The sequence below is a fragment of the Frieseomelitta varia genome, unplaced genomic scaffold, assembly GCF_011392965.1.
Source record: "Frieseomelitta varia isolate USP_RPSP 00005682 unplaced genomic scaffold, Fvar_1.2 scaffold_248, whole genome shotgun sequence".
NCBI classification, from domain to species: domain Eukaryota; kingdom Metazoa; phylum Arthropoda; class Insecta; order Hymenoptera; family Apidae; genus Frieseomelitta; species Frieseomelitta varia.
In genome coordinates, this window is record NW_025109977.1 from 62,096 (window position 1) to 77,435 (window position 15,340).

At 38.1% G+C, this 15,340-nt stretch overlaps 3 protein-coding genes across 7 annotated transcripts in view; 1 reads left to right on the forward strand and 2 right to left on the reverse strand.

The window, feature by feature from the left end:
- Positions 1-6: 6 nt before the first annotated feature.
- LOC122528287 (coiled-coil domain-containing protein 86) lies at positions 7-986 on the reverse strand. The gene is made up of 3 exons (XM_043653258.1): positions 512-986; positions 234-438; positions 7-140 (listed from the first exon to the last, which is right to left on the reverse strand). Exons 1-3 carry the CDS (start codon positions 706-708, stop codon positions 60-62), a joined length of 483 nt encoding a protein of 160 aa, XP_043509193.1. The 5' UTR covers positions 709-986; the 3' UTR covers positions 7-59.
- Positions 987-1,702: 716 nt separating this feature from the next.
- Positions 1,703-4,193, forward strand: LOC122528270 (protein HGH1 homolog). Its single transcript, XM_043653234.1, has 6 exons — positions 1,703-1,906; positions 2,004-2,235; positions 2,307-2,540; positions 2,613-2,897; positions 2,965-3,126; positions 3,219-4,193. The coding sequence occupies exons 1-6, from the start codon at positions 1,819-1,821 to the stop codon at positions 3,301-3,303; spliced, it is 1,086 nt and encodes a 361-aa protein (XP_043509169.1). The 5' UTR covers positions 1,703-1,818; the 3' UTR covers positions 3,304-4,193.
- Positions 3,286-15,340, reverse strand: part of LOC122528265 — a 15,381-nt gene continuing 3,326 nt past the window's right edge. Inside the window, exons 2-9 of one of the 5 annotated variants that reach the window (XM_043653224.1) lie at positions 13,287-13,515; positions 12,535-12,727; positions 8,111-8,427; positions 6,182-7,797; positions 5,757-5,940; positions 5,542-5,669; positions 4,952-5,331; positions 3,286-4,768 (exon numbers count right to left, since the gene is read on the reverse strand). In XM_043653224.1, coding sequence (XP_043509159.1) covers positions 4,415-4,768; positions 4,952-5,331; positions 5,542-5,669; positions 5,757-5,940; positions 6,182-7,797; positions 8,111-8,427; positions 12,535-12,727; positions 13,287-13,399 — 3,285 coding nt within the window. In that variant the 5' untranslated portion in view covers positions 13,400-13,515 and the 3' untranslated portion in view covers positions 3,286-4,414. Of the gene's footprint in view, positions 4,769-4,951; positions 5,332-5,541; positions 5,941-6,181; positions 7,798-8,110; positions 8,428-12,534; positions 12,728-13,286; positions 13,516-15,340 lie in introns of all 5 variants that reach the window. The other 4 variants (XM_043653222.1, XM_043653221.1, XM_043653220.1 and 1 more) reach the window with 4 other exon arrangements.

Consider the following 15,340-nt stretch of genomic DNA (forward strand, 5'->3'; position numbering starts at 1 on the left):
TTTTCATTAAGTTACAATATTTTATACATTTTAAATAAATCAAATAAACGCAACCTTTTCTATAGATTGAGCGTATCTCTTTTCTGTATCATTCTCAAATGTTTCCTCTTGATCTTCTTCAATTTTGCAGTGTTTGTAATCTATAAATAAATATTATGTTCAGTGATCGCAAGTATATTTCTCACAAAAAAGGTAAGTCTCTCATTTGTAAGATTTCAATGAACAATACTTACAACTTGTACAATTTCACTCTTCCTTTGATTCTCTTCTGCACGTTTTAGATTGGCTCTTCGTCTCTCCTTCTTTGCCTCCTTTTGCGCTTGTTTCTCCGCTTTTATCGCTCTCGACATCTCCTTAATGTGCTTCAGATTCTCTCTCAATTTTTGTTTCTTGTCGAAGGACAACCGTATGCCACGTGTTTTCACAATAGATGAAAATCTGTTTGCAAAATAAAACAATTATTTATTGGGGTCAACCTCAATAAAAACAAACGTCTCTTCTTTCTATGTACCTTTTCTTCTCTTCCTTCCACACTCTACCAGACTTTGGTTTACCTTTGGGGATTTGTTGCTCTAATGACTTCTCTTTTTTGACTTTTGTTTTCTTCTTCGTATTAACAGTAACATTCGTATTATTCGCGTCTGAAACCTCGGACAATCTGTCATTTAATATCTCTTCCGCTGTGGTTACCTTTTCGTCGGTTGTCATTTTTCATTAAGGATTTTTATTTCGCTAATAGTATTACAATTATCGTTCTTTTTCAAACAGTAAACATAGGTTAGGTATCCACGTGACAACTTTAACCTGAAATAAATTTAACTATTTCAGCCATAAACGTTCAAATGGTATAAAGAGAAAATGTTTGAGAGTCCAATTAAAAAGATAAAACTGCAAAAGTTTACAAATTGTCCCTCTTAATTAGTTTTTTTTACAAGTGAAAACTTGGTTATTCTATGGACATCAACACACTAGCACCATGTAGCGGTGAAACACTGGAACTAATTGTTATCTCTGTCTTTGTCGCACACTATTGCCTTCTTTGTCTACAAAAGTGCTGCCATCTATTGGATTTTTCCAATTTGTGCTTTTAGTTCCAGTCAAAATTGAAGTGGCTCAGATGGCAGCACTATCTATAAACAAGGAGAGCAATATTGAGCGACAAGGATAGGAACAACGATTAGTCCCACCATTTCACCACTACGTGACGCTAGCGTTTCAATGTCCATAACATTTTTATTTGCAAAAAAAAGGAATAATATTTAAAAGGAATAATTTGCGAACTTTTGCGATTGTAAATTTAAAATTAAATTTCTTGGGAATTTTCTACAGAACTTTCTTTCTGTATTGTATTTTAAGCTACGAAATGCATAAATAAAGATTTACCAATTCCACTAAATGGATCGAAGCATTCAAAATACGTTTAAAATTTGAATCAAAATCGAATGCGAAAATAATTATAGAGTATATAGAACAAATTTCATACACTTTGGCTATAAATCTTTATTTAATTAATTAGTTATTAACAATTGCATCTGTCATTATTTATTATTACAGGAAAACTTATGAAGTTTTTTACGTATGACATAAAATATAGGATCCAAAAAAAATTCAGTAATCATGGAAAATATTATTTATTTCATTTTTCTAATTTATTTACAAAATTAATAATTTAAAGACAAAGATATTAGAGGTAGATGTCACTGTAAGCGTTCCGTACGCGTTCTGTACGTATTCTGTACACCTTGCGATTATTGTACGAGACATTCTGTACTTGGTTGTTGTGCAATATTTTACTAAAAAGAGAGTTATTTAATTACAATGGAGTTAACCATTAAAGAAATATTTCAACTCTTGAAACCGAATGTACAATCAGTTGCGAAATCTACCGTCTTAGAACGTGTTCTCCGTAAGTATTTATGATCGTAACATGCTTTATAACCTCAATTTTTGTAATTATAAGTTTTCTATTCTTTATTAATTTTCACGTGGTCCTCGAATATTAGTTCCTTTAACTGACATGACAGAAGAACGAGAGAAATTAATAAAATTTCCACATCTACTGAAGCAACTAATTGCGTTGCTTCAAGATTCCTCAACAGCAATTGCTAAAGATACATCTCTGGCTTTGATAAATATAATTGCGGATGAAGCAGGAGCTAAGACGTTTCTATCGATCTCAGAGTCTTCCTCAAAATTTGGGAAATATAATTACAATCTGATACATGTTTCTATTAGGTAGACGCTTTATTAATAAGATACTATACAATATTCCTCTTTTCTTACATTTTTTTACTTTTTCTTGTTAGATTTATAATGGACAAAGAAAGCATTCTAGCAGATCCATGCTGCATGATCCTTGCAAATATGACCAGACCACAGCATTTAGCCGATAGGATTATGACACTTATTAGAACAAGTTGTTATACATGGGATGATATTATTAAAGCATTTTGTTCGAAACAGTATAATAATGTTGGTGGAAAGCTTCATTATTTAAGTTCTGTTTTTTGTAATCTTAGTCAGTCTCGGCGTATGAGAAAGTAAATTATTAATTAATCTTTTTAATTTAAATGTAAATTCAAATTTGCAAATTATAAATTTATTATCTGTAGGTATCTAATGGACAGAGACCATAAGATGATCCAGAAATTTCTTCCTTTCATTGATTATCCAGACAGCTTAGTGAGACGTTCTGGAATCGTTGGTATTATAAAAAATTGTTGCTTTGACGTGGAAAATCATGGATGGTTATTAAGTCCTGAAATAGATATTTTATCATATCTTCTTATACCATTGGCTGGACCTGAAAAATTTGATGATAAAGACAATGCTAAGCTACCAAAAGGACTCCAAAACTTACCAGAGACGAAACAGAGAGAGCCAAATGCAGATATTAGGTATAGAAGTGTGTCTTTATAGCCATATTTTTAGATAGGAATTATTACTTCTTAAATTATTTTTTAGAGTCATGTTACTGGAGGCTATAACTCAACTTTGTGCAACAAGAAAGAGCAGAGAAATATTGAGAAAGAAAAATACATACATAATACTCAGAGAATATCATAAATGGGAAGAAAATGATACTGCGCTGTTCATTTGTGAGGATCTAGTGAATATTTTACTTAGGTAGCAAACTTTGTTCCGACTCTTTCAATTTTAGATCTCTTTCAACTTTTATTCTTTCGTAATGTGATTTTTTGGCATTTTTCAAATTTTAGAACCGAGGAGGAAATAGGTTTAGATAACATAAAGAAGGTTGAAGTGCCGTCGAAATATAAGAAGAAATTTAATAAAATGAATTAAGACTTTACTAACAGTAAATGATGAAGTGCACAATACGAATTCATATTTTATATACACTGCACGAGAGATGTATTACATAATGTAACAAAACGACAATATATTTCGAGAGAAATGAGATTACGCGTGATCTCGATTACACTGTTCCCTTAGTTCGTTTGTTAAGTTATCTTTAGTTAAGTTATCAGGTTCTGTGTAGCAACATAGGAATGATAAAAATACAAACGAATAATGATCACATTCAATCAGGAATCTCACAAACTTATGCTAAATTATTGCCAATTAATATACATACAAATAACAGTCAAAAAGATGAATAAAACAATTTTTTTTTAATCTCAGTAGATTTACTTTTATCTATAATTATTAAAAATACGAAAATAAAAGGGAAGAAGTTTACAAGTGATGATGATATACTTGCAATATTCATGTATGTTAATAGAATAACGGTATTGAATATTTTTTGCTTCTGTTCTTTCTCTTTTCATAATGTCTTTAGCGCGAATAGCAACTTTAGCATGCCCGACTCAGAACCACTTTTGCTGAGATCAAATCAGTCTCGCAGAAATATGTTACCGTTACAGGAGAGTCTGGTACATTTTTGACATGTTTCTGCGAACCATGGAAATAACAGTACCGTTATTAATTAATACACGCGTTGATATTGATACCTTGATTTTTTGTGCCAATGAGCTACGATTAATTAAACAGTAACTGAACGTTAAAAGTGCGACTGTTCAAGTACCAGACAAACATTCTAAGTATAAAAATAGAAACCACACTGTTATCACTAATATTTACGGCATTGTAAAAAAAGAAATAGTTCGACGTGTTTTATGTATTTCTGAATGTTTTCTTTGAGAATAAATGTGTATTTACATCCTTTTACTAAATGCTGTCGTTTTTTAAGTACAAATAAAAAAATAAGCTCTTATTTATATATATTATATATATGTATAACATCTAACAAGCTCTGACCGAGAGATTTCTAACTTTTACATTTTTTTGGGAAAGATATTAACATGCGAAATGCCTGATAATGAGCAATTAAAATTAAGTCGACGAACCGGATCGGATCAGATAAGACGAGGAATTATAAAAAAAAAAATGATCATTACGGTAAATACCCTAATCCAGCCTCCAGACTGATGGAACTTTTAATGCTGGAAGCATTGCTAGCTCGCCTACTGATTCTATTCCAATCGGCTCCGAAAATTGCCGCGATTTCAGCGCTCTTCTTAATCGAAAGGGCTTCGTGATGTGCTCCAGATCGACTGGAACAATGGGAAAGGCATTTCTTGTCTCTGTCAGCGCCACCGACGTATACTAAACGGCCCTGTGTATCCCTGGCGCTAACGACCAGCACCTTTTCGCTGTCTGAAGACTGTTGAGACTTTCGTCCTGGATTGAACAGGTCATAATCTAGGGCGAGGTTGTTCGAACTGCCGTAGCTTGACGACGACTGCTTCTGCAAATGAATGAAAACCTATTCATTCTTTTTTAATAAAAAGAGGGAGAATAATAAAAAAAATTCTATGATATATAATTTAGCAAGTTAACAAACTCTATTTACTACACGAGAGAAAAATACAACTTCAGTTTTGTTAATTTCTTGACTTTTGTGTTGCTCGACCATCGATGTATGTGTTACCTTCGGCACGTCCAAACCTTGGAAAGGTGTCCGACATCTGCCAGTTTTGGTCACTCTGTCTGGACTTCCGGCTCGACTGAGGGTGCTCTCCGAGGGCACGATGCCTCTTTGTCTTAACTGCTCGAGTATGGTCGGGCGATTGGGCTGTCGGGCACAGTAACACTTATTGCTTTCGGAGCAGCTGTCGGTGTCGCAAGCACATACCACCGTGTTTGGAGGCACGTGAAGTTCCGTCGGGATCCTCCTCGATAACGAGCAGTAACACTTGTCCGCTGACACGCAAGTGCACGACTCTGAATCGTAGCTACACTCGCTGCAGCTCACGTAACCGCTGCTGCTTCTGTTCGCCGCCGCTCCTGCACTTCTGTTCAGTCTTCTGCCTGAATGATCGTAGTGGCTCTATTAATTTCTAGCGAACTTTATATTGTACGATGTATAAATTAAAGGTAAACAACCTATGAAATCTACAGAACTAAAAAGAAAAAAGAAAAAGAAATTTACCGGAGAAATGTAAAATATGAAATAACTTCAAGAAAGAAATTACTGTGGAAATCCAATATTTGAGATAATTGCAAGATATTGACACGTACAAGTGTCACTGTCTTCGGAGGTGGTGTGACAAACGCCGTGTTTGTTCGCTCTCCAAGAAGATCTCCTCTTGCCCATTTTATTGGCCAGCATACGATTCCTGTGGTTGTTTCTGGCATCGCAAGAAGAACTACTACCAAAACTATCGTTCAGTCGTCTCGCCGGGAAGATCACGGAAGTAAATTCCGTGGGTCCACCCTTTAACCTCGACACAGACCTCTTAATAGCCCTGCCAAGCAAGCACGTACGTCGGCTGGATCGTCTTCGTTGGGGCCTTCGACGTCTCCTCATTATGCTCGCCGATCTCTGATACAGTTCATCCTGAGTCAGTGTCGCCGCCAATTTTAACAAGAACTCTTTGTACAGGGGTTTCAAGTCGTTGAAAGACATCCCTTCGGGGTCTAAGAAAGAAAACAATATAGTATCATTCACTCATTGACAACAATGTGCAAAAGTTGAAAAATAACAACTAAATTTCTTATCGTTACATTTATGTCGATCTCCTACAATTTGTCAAAAAAAAAAAAAAAAAATAGTAGCAAAAGAAGCCAAAAACCAACTATGGATCTTCAACTTCAAAGTCTTTTCAAAATTGTAAAAGGTACAGCGTTAGATTTTAGGATTTTTCCAAATGATACTTACCAATAATAGCAGCCAAGATGTCGTCAACGCTGGTCAAACCCTCCTGGTTCCTAAATTCGTCAAAAAGTTCCGTGAACCCCAGCGGAGTGCCCCCTTTGACACTGTTGGGTCTCCTAGCGCTTCCAGGCTTCAGAAAGCTTCCTCTCCTGGGCAATTCGACCCTGGTCATCAAATCTCCCCGATCTACGTCTACGTCGCTCTGAGATCTCTTCAACTTTGTCTCCTGAAGTGCTTTCACAGCATCTTCAGATCTACTAACAGGCGGCTCGCTTCCAGCTCTGCTTCTCTTCCTAACTCTCGGCTGATTAAACTCTGTTAAATTCAAATTCGACGTAGAATCGCTCAGTTGCTTCTTCAAAGGTTTGTCCATGGTAACCACTCTGCTCACTCGTTTCCCAGTCGTTGCCCGTTCTGGGTCCTTTGGCCTTCTTCGTTCCATTGGCACTGAATCCTCGCGATTCTCCCGACTCGACTGATAAACCTCGTTATTGCAAGACCTGCCGAAGAATATGTCTTCTTGCGAGCTCTTTATCTTCCCCGCCGCTAATTTCTCCCCTCTGCCGTTGTAAATTTCCTCTTGAGCAACGCTGTATATCTTGTCAACGTCTTTGAAGTGGTCTTCGTACAGTCTCTCCTCCTTGCTGTTTCTCTTAAATGCTCGCTCGTACAATGAGTTTTCCTCGCTCTTGCAAGCTGGCTTCTCAATCCTGTCGTACGTCAGAACGTCCGATCTCGTAGACCGTGTTTCTTGACTTTTAGGCGTGTCTCTCGAGGACACTTGAGGGTTGTTCAAGTTGTAAGAACCATAAGACTTGTCATAAATCTTCTCTCTCGCGTCTTCCGATTCTTTATTCCGTTTCTCTGCATCCTTCCCCGCTCTGCCAATTATCGGAAGCTTTTCGTATTTATTCGAGACTGTCTCGTAAAGTCCACTAGCGCCAACGTCGTAAATCTTACTCGCGGAGCTACTAGAATTCCCAGTCTCGATCTTTTCAGGCGCATCCAGTTCATTTTTACTGCCAAACGTTTTGTTTTTTATATTCTCGCGTTCTTCCTTCTTCGAAACACTCGAGTCGAGAGTCTTTTGAATGGAGGTGACATTTTGGCTCGCCTTCTCCTTTGGAACAGCCTCCCTTCTTCTTCCTCGAGCCTCCAGAATGTCTTCTGCCTTCACGTCGGAGTTCTTCTTCTTTCTTCTAGGAGCCTTCTGCAATTCCGACTTCCCCGTTTCGTCCTCCGTCACCGAGCTGGACACGGAGGTTTTCTTTGTTCTTGGAGGTCTCACAGGATGCTGAGGAGTTAATCTAACAGCCTCTGACTGTAACACGTTCATTCTGATGCCGAGTCTGCTACTTGGACTGGGCTCTCTGGCGCTGGAAGCTACGGAGGCCAGGCTCATGCAACCAACGCCGTTTGCGTGCCTTGGTCGACGTCGATTCGCGTCCAGATCGGCCACGAGCGCTCGATAAAGGGTTGCCGCAGCGGCCACTGCGTCTTCTTCCGTTTCACAGCCGAATGCGTGACATTCCAGTAATCTGGCGGCCCCTGGTCGTCGCATCACTACCGCAAATATCGGCGGATAGTGGTCTGCTATCGTTTTCAGACCACGCATCGTTCTGAAAAAAAAACGAAGCAATTGTGGACTTATGTTTATTTCAATCGTTGTCGATCAATTTTACGGCGATTCGAATGATTCTTGATCTGAAATAGAATTCGACGACGTAAATTGGAAAATGTTGATGCGACGTTTCAATGGACTGAAAGATCGTAGACTGCATAAAAATGTCAAACCCTGGCTCGTTGATCAGATGTTATATTCCTCTCTACGAGGAATAATTGTCGTAAACTAGACTCGATCTGAGTGTTGGTTACGTGCATCCACGGCGTCGTTAATTTCTCCCGACAGCGCTTTCCATCGCAATGCCCTACCTGTATAAGCCTGCGTGCTTCTCCTCGCCTGCCTGGCTCTGTTCGTGATCGCCGACCAACGGCAAGAAAGCGTGATGCAGCTCTCCCGATGGCGTGGGTTTACTGCGAAGCCTCAACGCGCTCCACACGGCGATCCTGCGGAACGGGTTGTTCTTCTCGGTGATGTCGGGCGCGCGGAAAGTCAACCCTCGCCTGGAGACCTCGAGTTCCGCCCGCACCGAGCCATCGATTCTCTCGAGCAGTTGGCGCAGTGGTTCTTGGAGACCACGAACGCTCGCCACGCGACCACCAACGGGAGCTGCGCCCATATATTTCACCTGTGAAACGTAATTTCAATGGTTACTCTTGGCCAGCGTGTGACTTTACCCCTGCTTTCGTTTTTAAAAAAACGATCAAGAACGATTTCGAACAATCGTAGAAGATCGAAGTTCGTTCCTTCGTAAGAGGCTGCTACTGGAGAGATTCAAGTTCGTTTGTGACGAAATTGTAATTTCCTATTTCTTCTTGTTCAGTATTTTTGATAAATTGAACTACGGAAAGATCACTCGTGGATTTAAATTATTTTAAACCTGCTTGCACCTGTCTGACAGTGGATTATAAATTATTGGAATCGAGCAGTTCGTTCAACCCAAGTAGGATATAATTCTTCAATCACGCTGTGTTATCGTACATCAAATTGCAAGAAATGAAGAAAGATCGTATCAATTTCCTCCTGAAAGCACCGCATCTTTTACGAGTCCATTCAACTTAACACCGATATCACAGAGCGAAGGAAAAGGTAATGGTTGTTTTAATTGGAGAAACAAAAGCCATAAGCGACTGGATAACGAAAGTTTATCACGATGCAAATAAGGTGTAAATTACGTAGATTAATCGATGGTGCGCCGTTATCAAGAGTTTTCATCGGTCACTGTAACCAACTAGAACTATTCTAAAACCCCGTTTCACGATGCGTGCAAGATACGTTTCTATTTAAAAGCGAAACCTACGATATCAGTTCTGCTCACGCAAAGTAATGAGATACTAATAAACTTTATCTCTTTATCTTTCGGTGCAACAATTTCATTTTATTTTATCTTGTATATTTTATCTTTATCTTTTAGACAAATTCCGCTGTTGCGCAACGTATTAAAAAATTTACCGACGGAATGTTAAAACAGATGAAGCGTCATTTTCATAAAAATTTCGACTGTGTGAAATGATACAATTTTACTCTACTATACTGGAACACTCTTTCGTTTCAGAAGTGAAGTTAAACGAAGGTAATTTTAGGACACATTTTAGGACACACGAACAAACGATGCACATACGTACGTATTAATTTTAAATTAATAAAAATAATTTATAAAAGTTAAGTTTATAAAAGTCAATAAAAAGAATTATAATCCAGATACTTCTACATTTGTCACTATCGCGTGTTTTATATTTATTAAATTTAAACTTTGCCCCATGTTCTGGCGCAGAACAGAACCCTCCGAGGCGTCTTGTCAGGCCAACTCCTATAAAGCCTCGACCCTGCCGAGAATTGCCAGATGTGCAAACATACCTCTCATCCAAGGACACTTTCTCTGGCCTTGGAGAGAGAGACAGTATGTGGAAAGGCTCGGTAGGGCATAAACAAGGCGCCTTGGCCGGCTCCAGAAAGTCGCCTACCAATTAAAAGGGCGACGTAGATACAGAGCGAAGAGAGACATTCAGGGAGACACACGTAGTCCGTCCGAGGACTAACTCCGCGTCAATTATACATTCACCTTCATTTTACACCAAATCAGTCAGAGTGATTCCGCGTCGGCCACTCATTCCCTCACTCAATTCAGTCATTGTATTAGTTGAGAATAAACGTATTTATTCTACATCGCGTCTTCATTCATTAAAACATCTCTCCGGAGGCTGTAACAGGCACGACGAGAGAGCGACAAGCGAAGCGGGCAGCAACCAACGTTCACCCCATGTAAATAAAAATTTCTTCGTCCCAATTTTTCTCAATAGACGTCAGTCATGTATGTAACTTCAACTGCGTCCCTCTTTCATTTTCCTTGTCAATCGTAATTTCAAAACCACCGTCTTTCGTCAATACGTCCGCTATTTATCCGTGCAAGCTCGACGATCGAGAATGAAGGAAACGACGATAAAGTTGGAAAAGCTCGCGAACTCGAAGCACGGGAGAGACCTCTCGGCTTTCAAGATCATATCTGAAGCTGTTGTTGACCTCGGCGAAGGTATCATACGACGAATGGCACAACGATGCGGAAGAGGGAGGTCGTAAAAGCGGGGCAATAAGAAAAATCCGCGTGCCGATCGGCGGCAACGAAGGGGAATTTTACGGTGCTCCAAATAGTCGGGAGCCAGCCCGGTCACGCTTCGCGGATCGTGAACGGGAATGAAAGTGACGATTAAAAATCGCCGTGAGTACTTTGTCTCTAATAACTATTTAGGGCGTTTCTTCACATTCCGACAAAGGTATCCGATTAATCATGTAAAAGCAGCGACACGTCGAGAATAATCATCTCATCTGTGATTTTTGGATTTTGGGTTTCTCTGATGTCTGATCAGGGAAGAAAATAATTTTCAGGTCTCTCAGGTACCAGAAATGATAATAAATCGAAGATTTTTCTTAAAATTTCTCCAACTTTTGTAGGATAATTTATGGTTGTCACAAAATAATTGGAATTTTCTTGTTTTAGACAAGGTAGGTTATTAGAGTACTGATATTGCATGATGGAAGCGGAAATTACGTTTCGATGGCGCGGTACATTTTCCATCGTTCCCTAAACATCGAGAACGATATTTGCTCGTTCCCCGATGAAAATCGCGCTCGACCGCGTCGCATAATTAGTAGTGCGCAATGCTAAGTGTTACGACGTTCCTAATCTCTGCCAGCATGTTCCGTTCTACTCTCATTCGGTCAAATGTTGTTTAACACACGTCTGCTTGAACCATCAGATAGCAGGAATATTTAACTCGACATTGAACAAAAATATTCCACGAATATATTCCTCACGTACGTCCATCTAAATTCATGATTAAACAGTTGTACATTCAACGCAAAATTTAAAAAATTCGGACAATTTTTACTATCGTCCTCCTTTTTTCAACGTTCTTTTTATTTTTTGCCCGTCTTCGAAACGAGCAAGCAGTCAACCAGACCAATTATACGTCGGGCTAAATTTTATTTCCATTCGTGGCCACTTCGTATAAATTTTTGTGCACGAAAAAATTTCAGTGTAAATTTATATAACGTATAAAATAATTAAAACATTCCATTCGTTTTATCTTTTCCCATGTTCTTAGACTTTTGCAAACGGAAGGAAATTAAACGAGAAAAGAAATATGGGGAACAAGAACGAGATCTTCTCGTTTGTTAAAGTCCGATATTTTCGTGGCGAAGTACGAAATACGAAAGGCGATTTTCAGGCCGCGAAGTAGGTAAGTCCTCGGCCAAGGCGCGAACTCGTCTCGAGAGAGGAACGAATGGCTGTTCCTCGAGATTTTCCTGTGCACGGGGGCAGGGACGCGGCGACACGGCCGTACGATCGAATTAACATAAGTGAAAATCCTCTTTTCTTTCGTGATTCCATCTAATCGCAATGAAATCTTTGTTGAGCGGATCCTGCGTTCAGTACGGCGACAATTCGTCTCAATCAGACCGATTTCGTCCTCAAATTTGAAACAACGACGGAGAATACGAAAGCAATTGAGATGTAGAATTTTTAGAAATTTTCAGACAGAGATAATTGGATAATTTAACGATGGTAGATGAAAATAAATGGTGCTCTAATACGACAAATAATACTTAATTATGACCGAATATTGGGACATGCTAAAATTTGTTATCTTTGTTGAATCAGTGAGAAAAATGCAAAGAAGGTTAAAAGTTGAAAGATTGTCTTCCATTTCTTATAATATTGAATACTTATAGAGTTCAATTTCTTAAGTTACAATAATATTATATATATATTTAATATATTTTTATATTTATATATTAAATTTATAAAATTATATTTAATATATTTTATATATTTAATAATTACAATATATTATATATTTTTGGCATACATAAATAATAATGTAAATAATATTATAAAATAATATAATAATATTATTTTATAATATAAAATAATATAATAATAATACTAATGATATATACACCATTAAATATTTTTGGTTAAAATATTAAATTTTCGTTTGAATATTAAATATTTCATTTCTGAAGAGATTTCTCTTACTTCAAAAGAGGAACACCCCACCTTCTAAATTAAAACTGCGTTAATGTAAGAAAAATGCATACTCTCGAGATCAATACACTATCATCAGCGTTACCAGCGGCGAGCAATTGTCCTACAAGTTCACGAGAGTAGAGCGAAGTGGTTGCTGGCACGAGAACGAGGAAGAACCACGAGGAGGAAAGTAATCGATATATTTACCGGTAAAATCGCAGCGGCGCATTCACCAGGTGTTCCGCTTTCGGCTTCCACGGAAGCGAACATCGCCTCGATCCTCGCCTGCACCGCGCTGTTCACCCTCCTTTGCTCGTCTGCGCCCATCTCTTCCAAATGATTCGAGTTCATGGTCGACACCCCTCCGTACCAACCGCCAAAATTCGACCCGTAAATCGACCTGAATAAATAAGTTTCAATTTAATTTGGAATTGCAAAAAGTTATTCGATTTAATTTGGAATTGCAATTAATTAAAAATTACAAAGATTATTATCAGAATATATATTATTTATATATTACATATAATATATAATATTATCAGAATATATATTATTTATATATTATATATAATATATAATATTATCAGAATATATATTATTTATATATTATATATAATATATAATATTATCAGAATATATCTTATTTATATATAATATATATAATATATAATATTATCAGAATAATATATTATTTATAATATATTATCAGAATATATATTATTTATATATTATATATAATATATAATATTATCAGAATATATTATATATAATATCATCAGAATATATATTATTTATATATTATATATAATATAATATATATTATTTAAATATATTATCAGAATAATATATTATTTATAATATAGTATCAGAATATATGTTGATTAAAATTATAAAGTAGCTCTTTATACTGTATTAAATTGGAAGCTTATTGTTACGAGAATATACATAAGAGTTCGTACCTCGAGTCCTCGAAAAGTGCATCGATGCGAGCCTTGCTCCTGAGGGAGCATTCCGACGCGGGGCCAGCCAATCGGAAGCCATCTTCGTAACAGGACATTCCCAGGCAGGACATTTTTCAGCTGTGGAACGAAACTACAACACGATTGGCATATGTATTTCTTTCAAGCTCGCCGGAGCTTTCCTCTTCGTCGTGCTTCTCTTCAACGACGTCATTCGTTCTGAAACAGTCTGAGCAAACTCTTATGAAGAAACTCACTCTCAATTTTCATTTAATTAATCGTTCAATTAGTATTTCTAATTTTTACATTTCCAGCTAAAATGCTAATATACATACGTGTGTCTAATACATATGCTAGTATCACTGTACCGAAAAATCAAAGCACAATCCCACTCGTTCTTATCGAGCAACAGAATCGCAATGAAAGTCTGAATGGCTAACAAAACTCGACTACAGGCAGATGTAGTTGAAAAAATAGTAGCAAAGAGACTCGGAAGGAGGGACCGCGGATTGGTGAGGTGATCTCGCCAGGATCTCACCTCGTTTCCACGGACCCTTGCGGCTGATCCGCAGCCAGCGTTAAATTTATGCGAGACTGCAACATGTCGGACAGGCTGGCAATTAAAAACTGTAATCGCAGACGAAGAAGATTGGACGAGGAACGGTCCATCGACGAGCAACGTATCGGATCTGGGCTCGAGTAAAAGTGACGGAGCCTTGTAATTTCACCCTCCGAGACGCTGCCTTTTCATCAAGGTCGTCGATTGTATTCTTTTGAGTACGTAGTCAGCATGGAACTACATGTCGCTATGGTGCAGAGATACAGTTGGTTACAAAAGTGTTCGCAATAAGTGAGCCTCATTTATTCGAGAGAAATTGGGCAGCTAATGTCTGACTAAGTATCGGTTGAATCTACTTGCTTCAACTCCCATTACGTGCGTTTCTGTTGTTACTGACTGTTCGTTCTCAACTAAATTCCGACGAATGAAGTAATATCGTGTATCAGTAAGAAGAGTATGAATAAAGAAGAAGTACGAATAAAGTACGAATCGTTAAAAAAAATCGATTATTTCCAAGTGATGCGTTTATGAAAACACTTTGGAATTTCTGTTGTTACAGGCTATTTGGTTCTCAAATAAATTCCGTGGTGAATGAACGAAGTAATAGAGAGCAAGGAGTATCAGCGGGACGAGAAAGTACGAATAAAGTACGAATCGTTGAAAATCGATTATCCCCACATGATGCGTTTATGAAACGATTTTCAAGAACAGAAATTTACAGGCTATTCAATGTTAAGTGGCAATTACAGTTCCATCTCGTAAAGATATGAAACTGCACAAACGTCCTCGAACCGCAATTAATTAACCTGTTCGTGCTTCCGTTTTTACGGAGCATTTTTCAACAACCGGCTTTAATCCTCGACGAACATTTCGCGCGCCTCCAAGACGATTTACTGCTCCGTGATTATCGTCGGTTCAGTTTCAATCCCTCCTCCCAGGCGAATGAATCGGTGTTTCCACATCTAGTTCCTGTCTAGTCGTAAAACATAATAACATAGAATGTCTCGGCTTATTGTTGCATCACCGAGATTCCAGCGAAATTTTCACACTCGTAGCGTCCCGTCGCAACAGTTTCACGAGTTACGATCAGTCGCACGAATGCTACGAGGCGACGCTCACCGCGAGTGGGAAGAAACGATTGCGTTTCGCGAGGGATCGCATTGTTTGCCGAGGTAGAAATCGCGGGCACGCGGCACTCGATACCCACTCGCGCAGAATTATCGCGCGCATGCCATCGACGCCGCTCGATTTTCACCGACGACGCGCCACGTTTTCTTTCAACATCCGATGGCGGAGGAACGATCCAACGTTCTCATATTTTGGGCGATTTTCATATTTTGATTACACTTTTAATCTAGGAATATGAATATTTGTAAAATAACTGCGAAGCTTCTTTAGTATTTTTTTTTTTTTTTTTTTTTTTTAAATTTTAATTTTAAGTAACTTAGAAATAAGATACAAAAGGGGCCAGGTCTTTGAAACGACTTACTTTGGG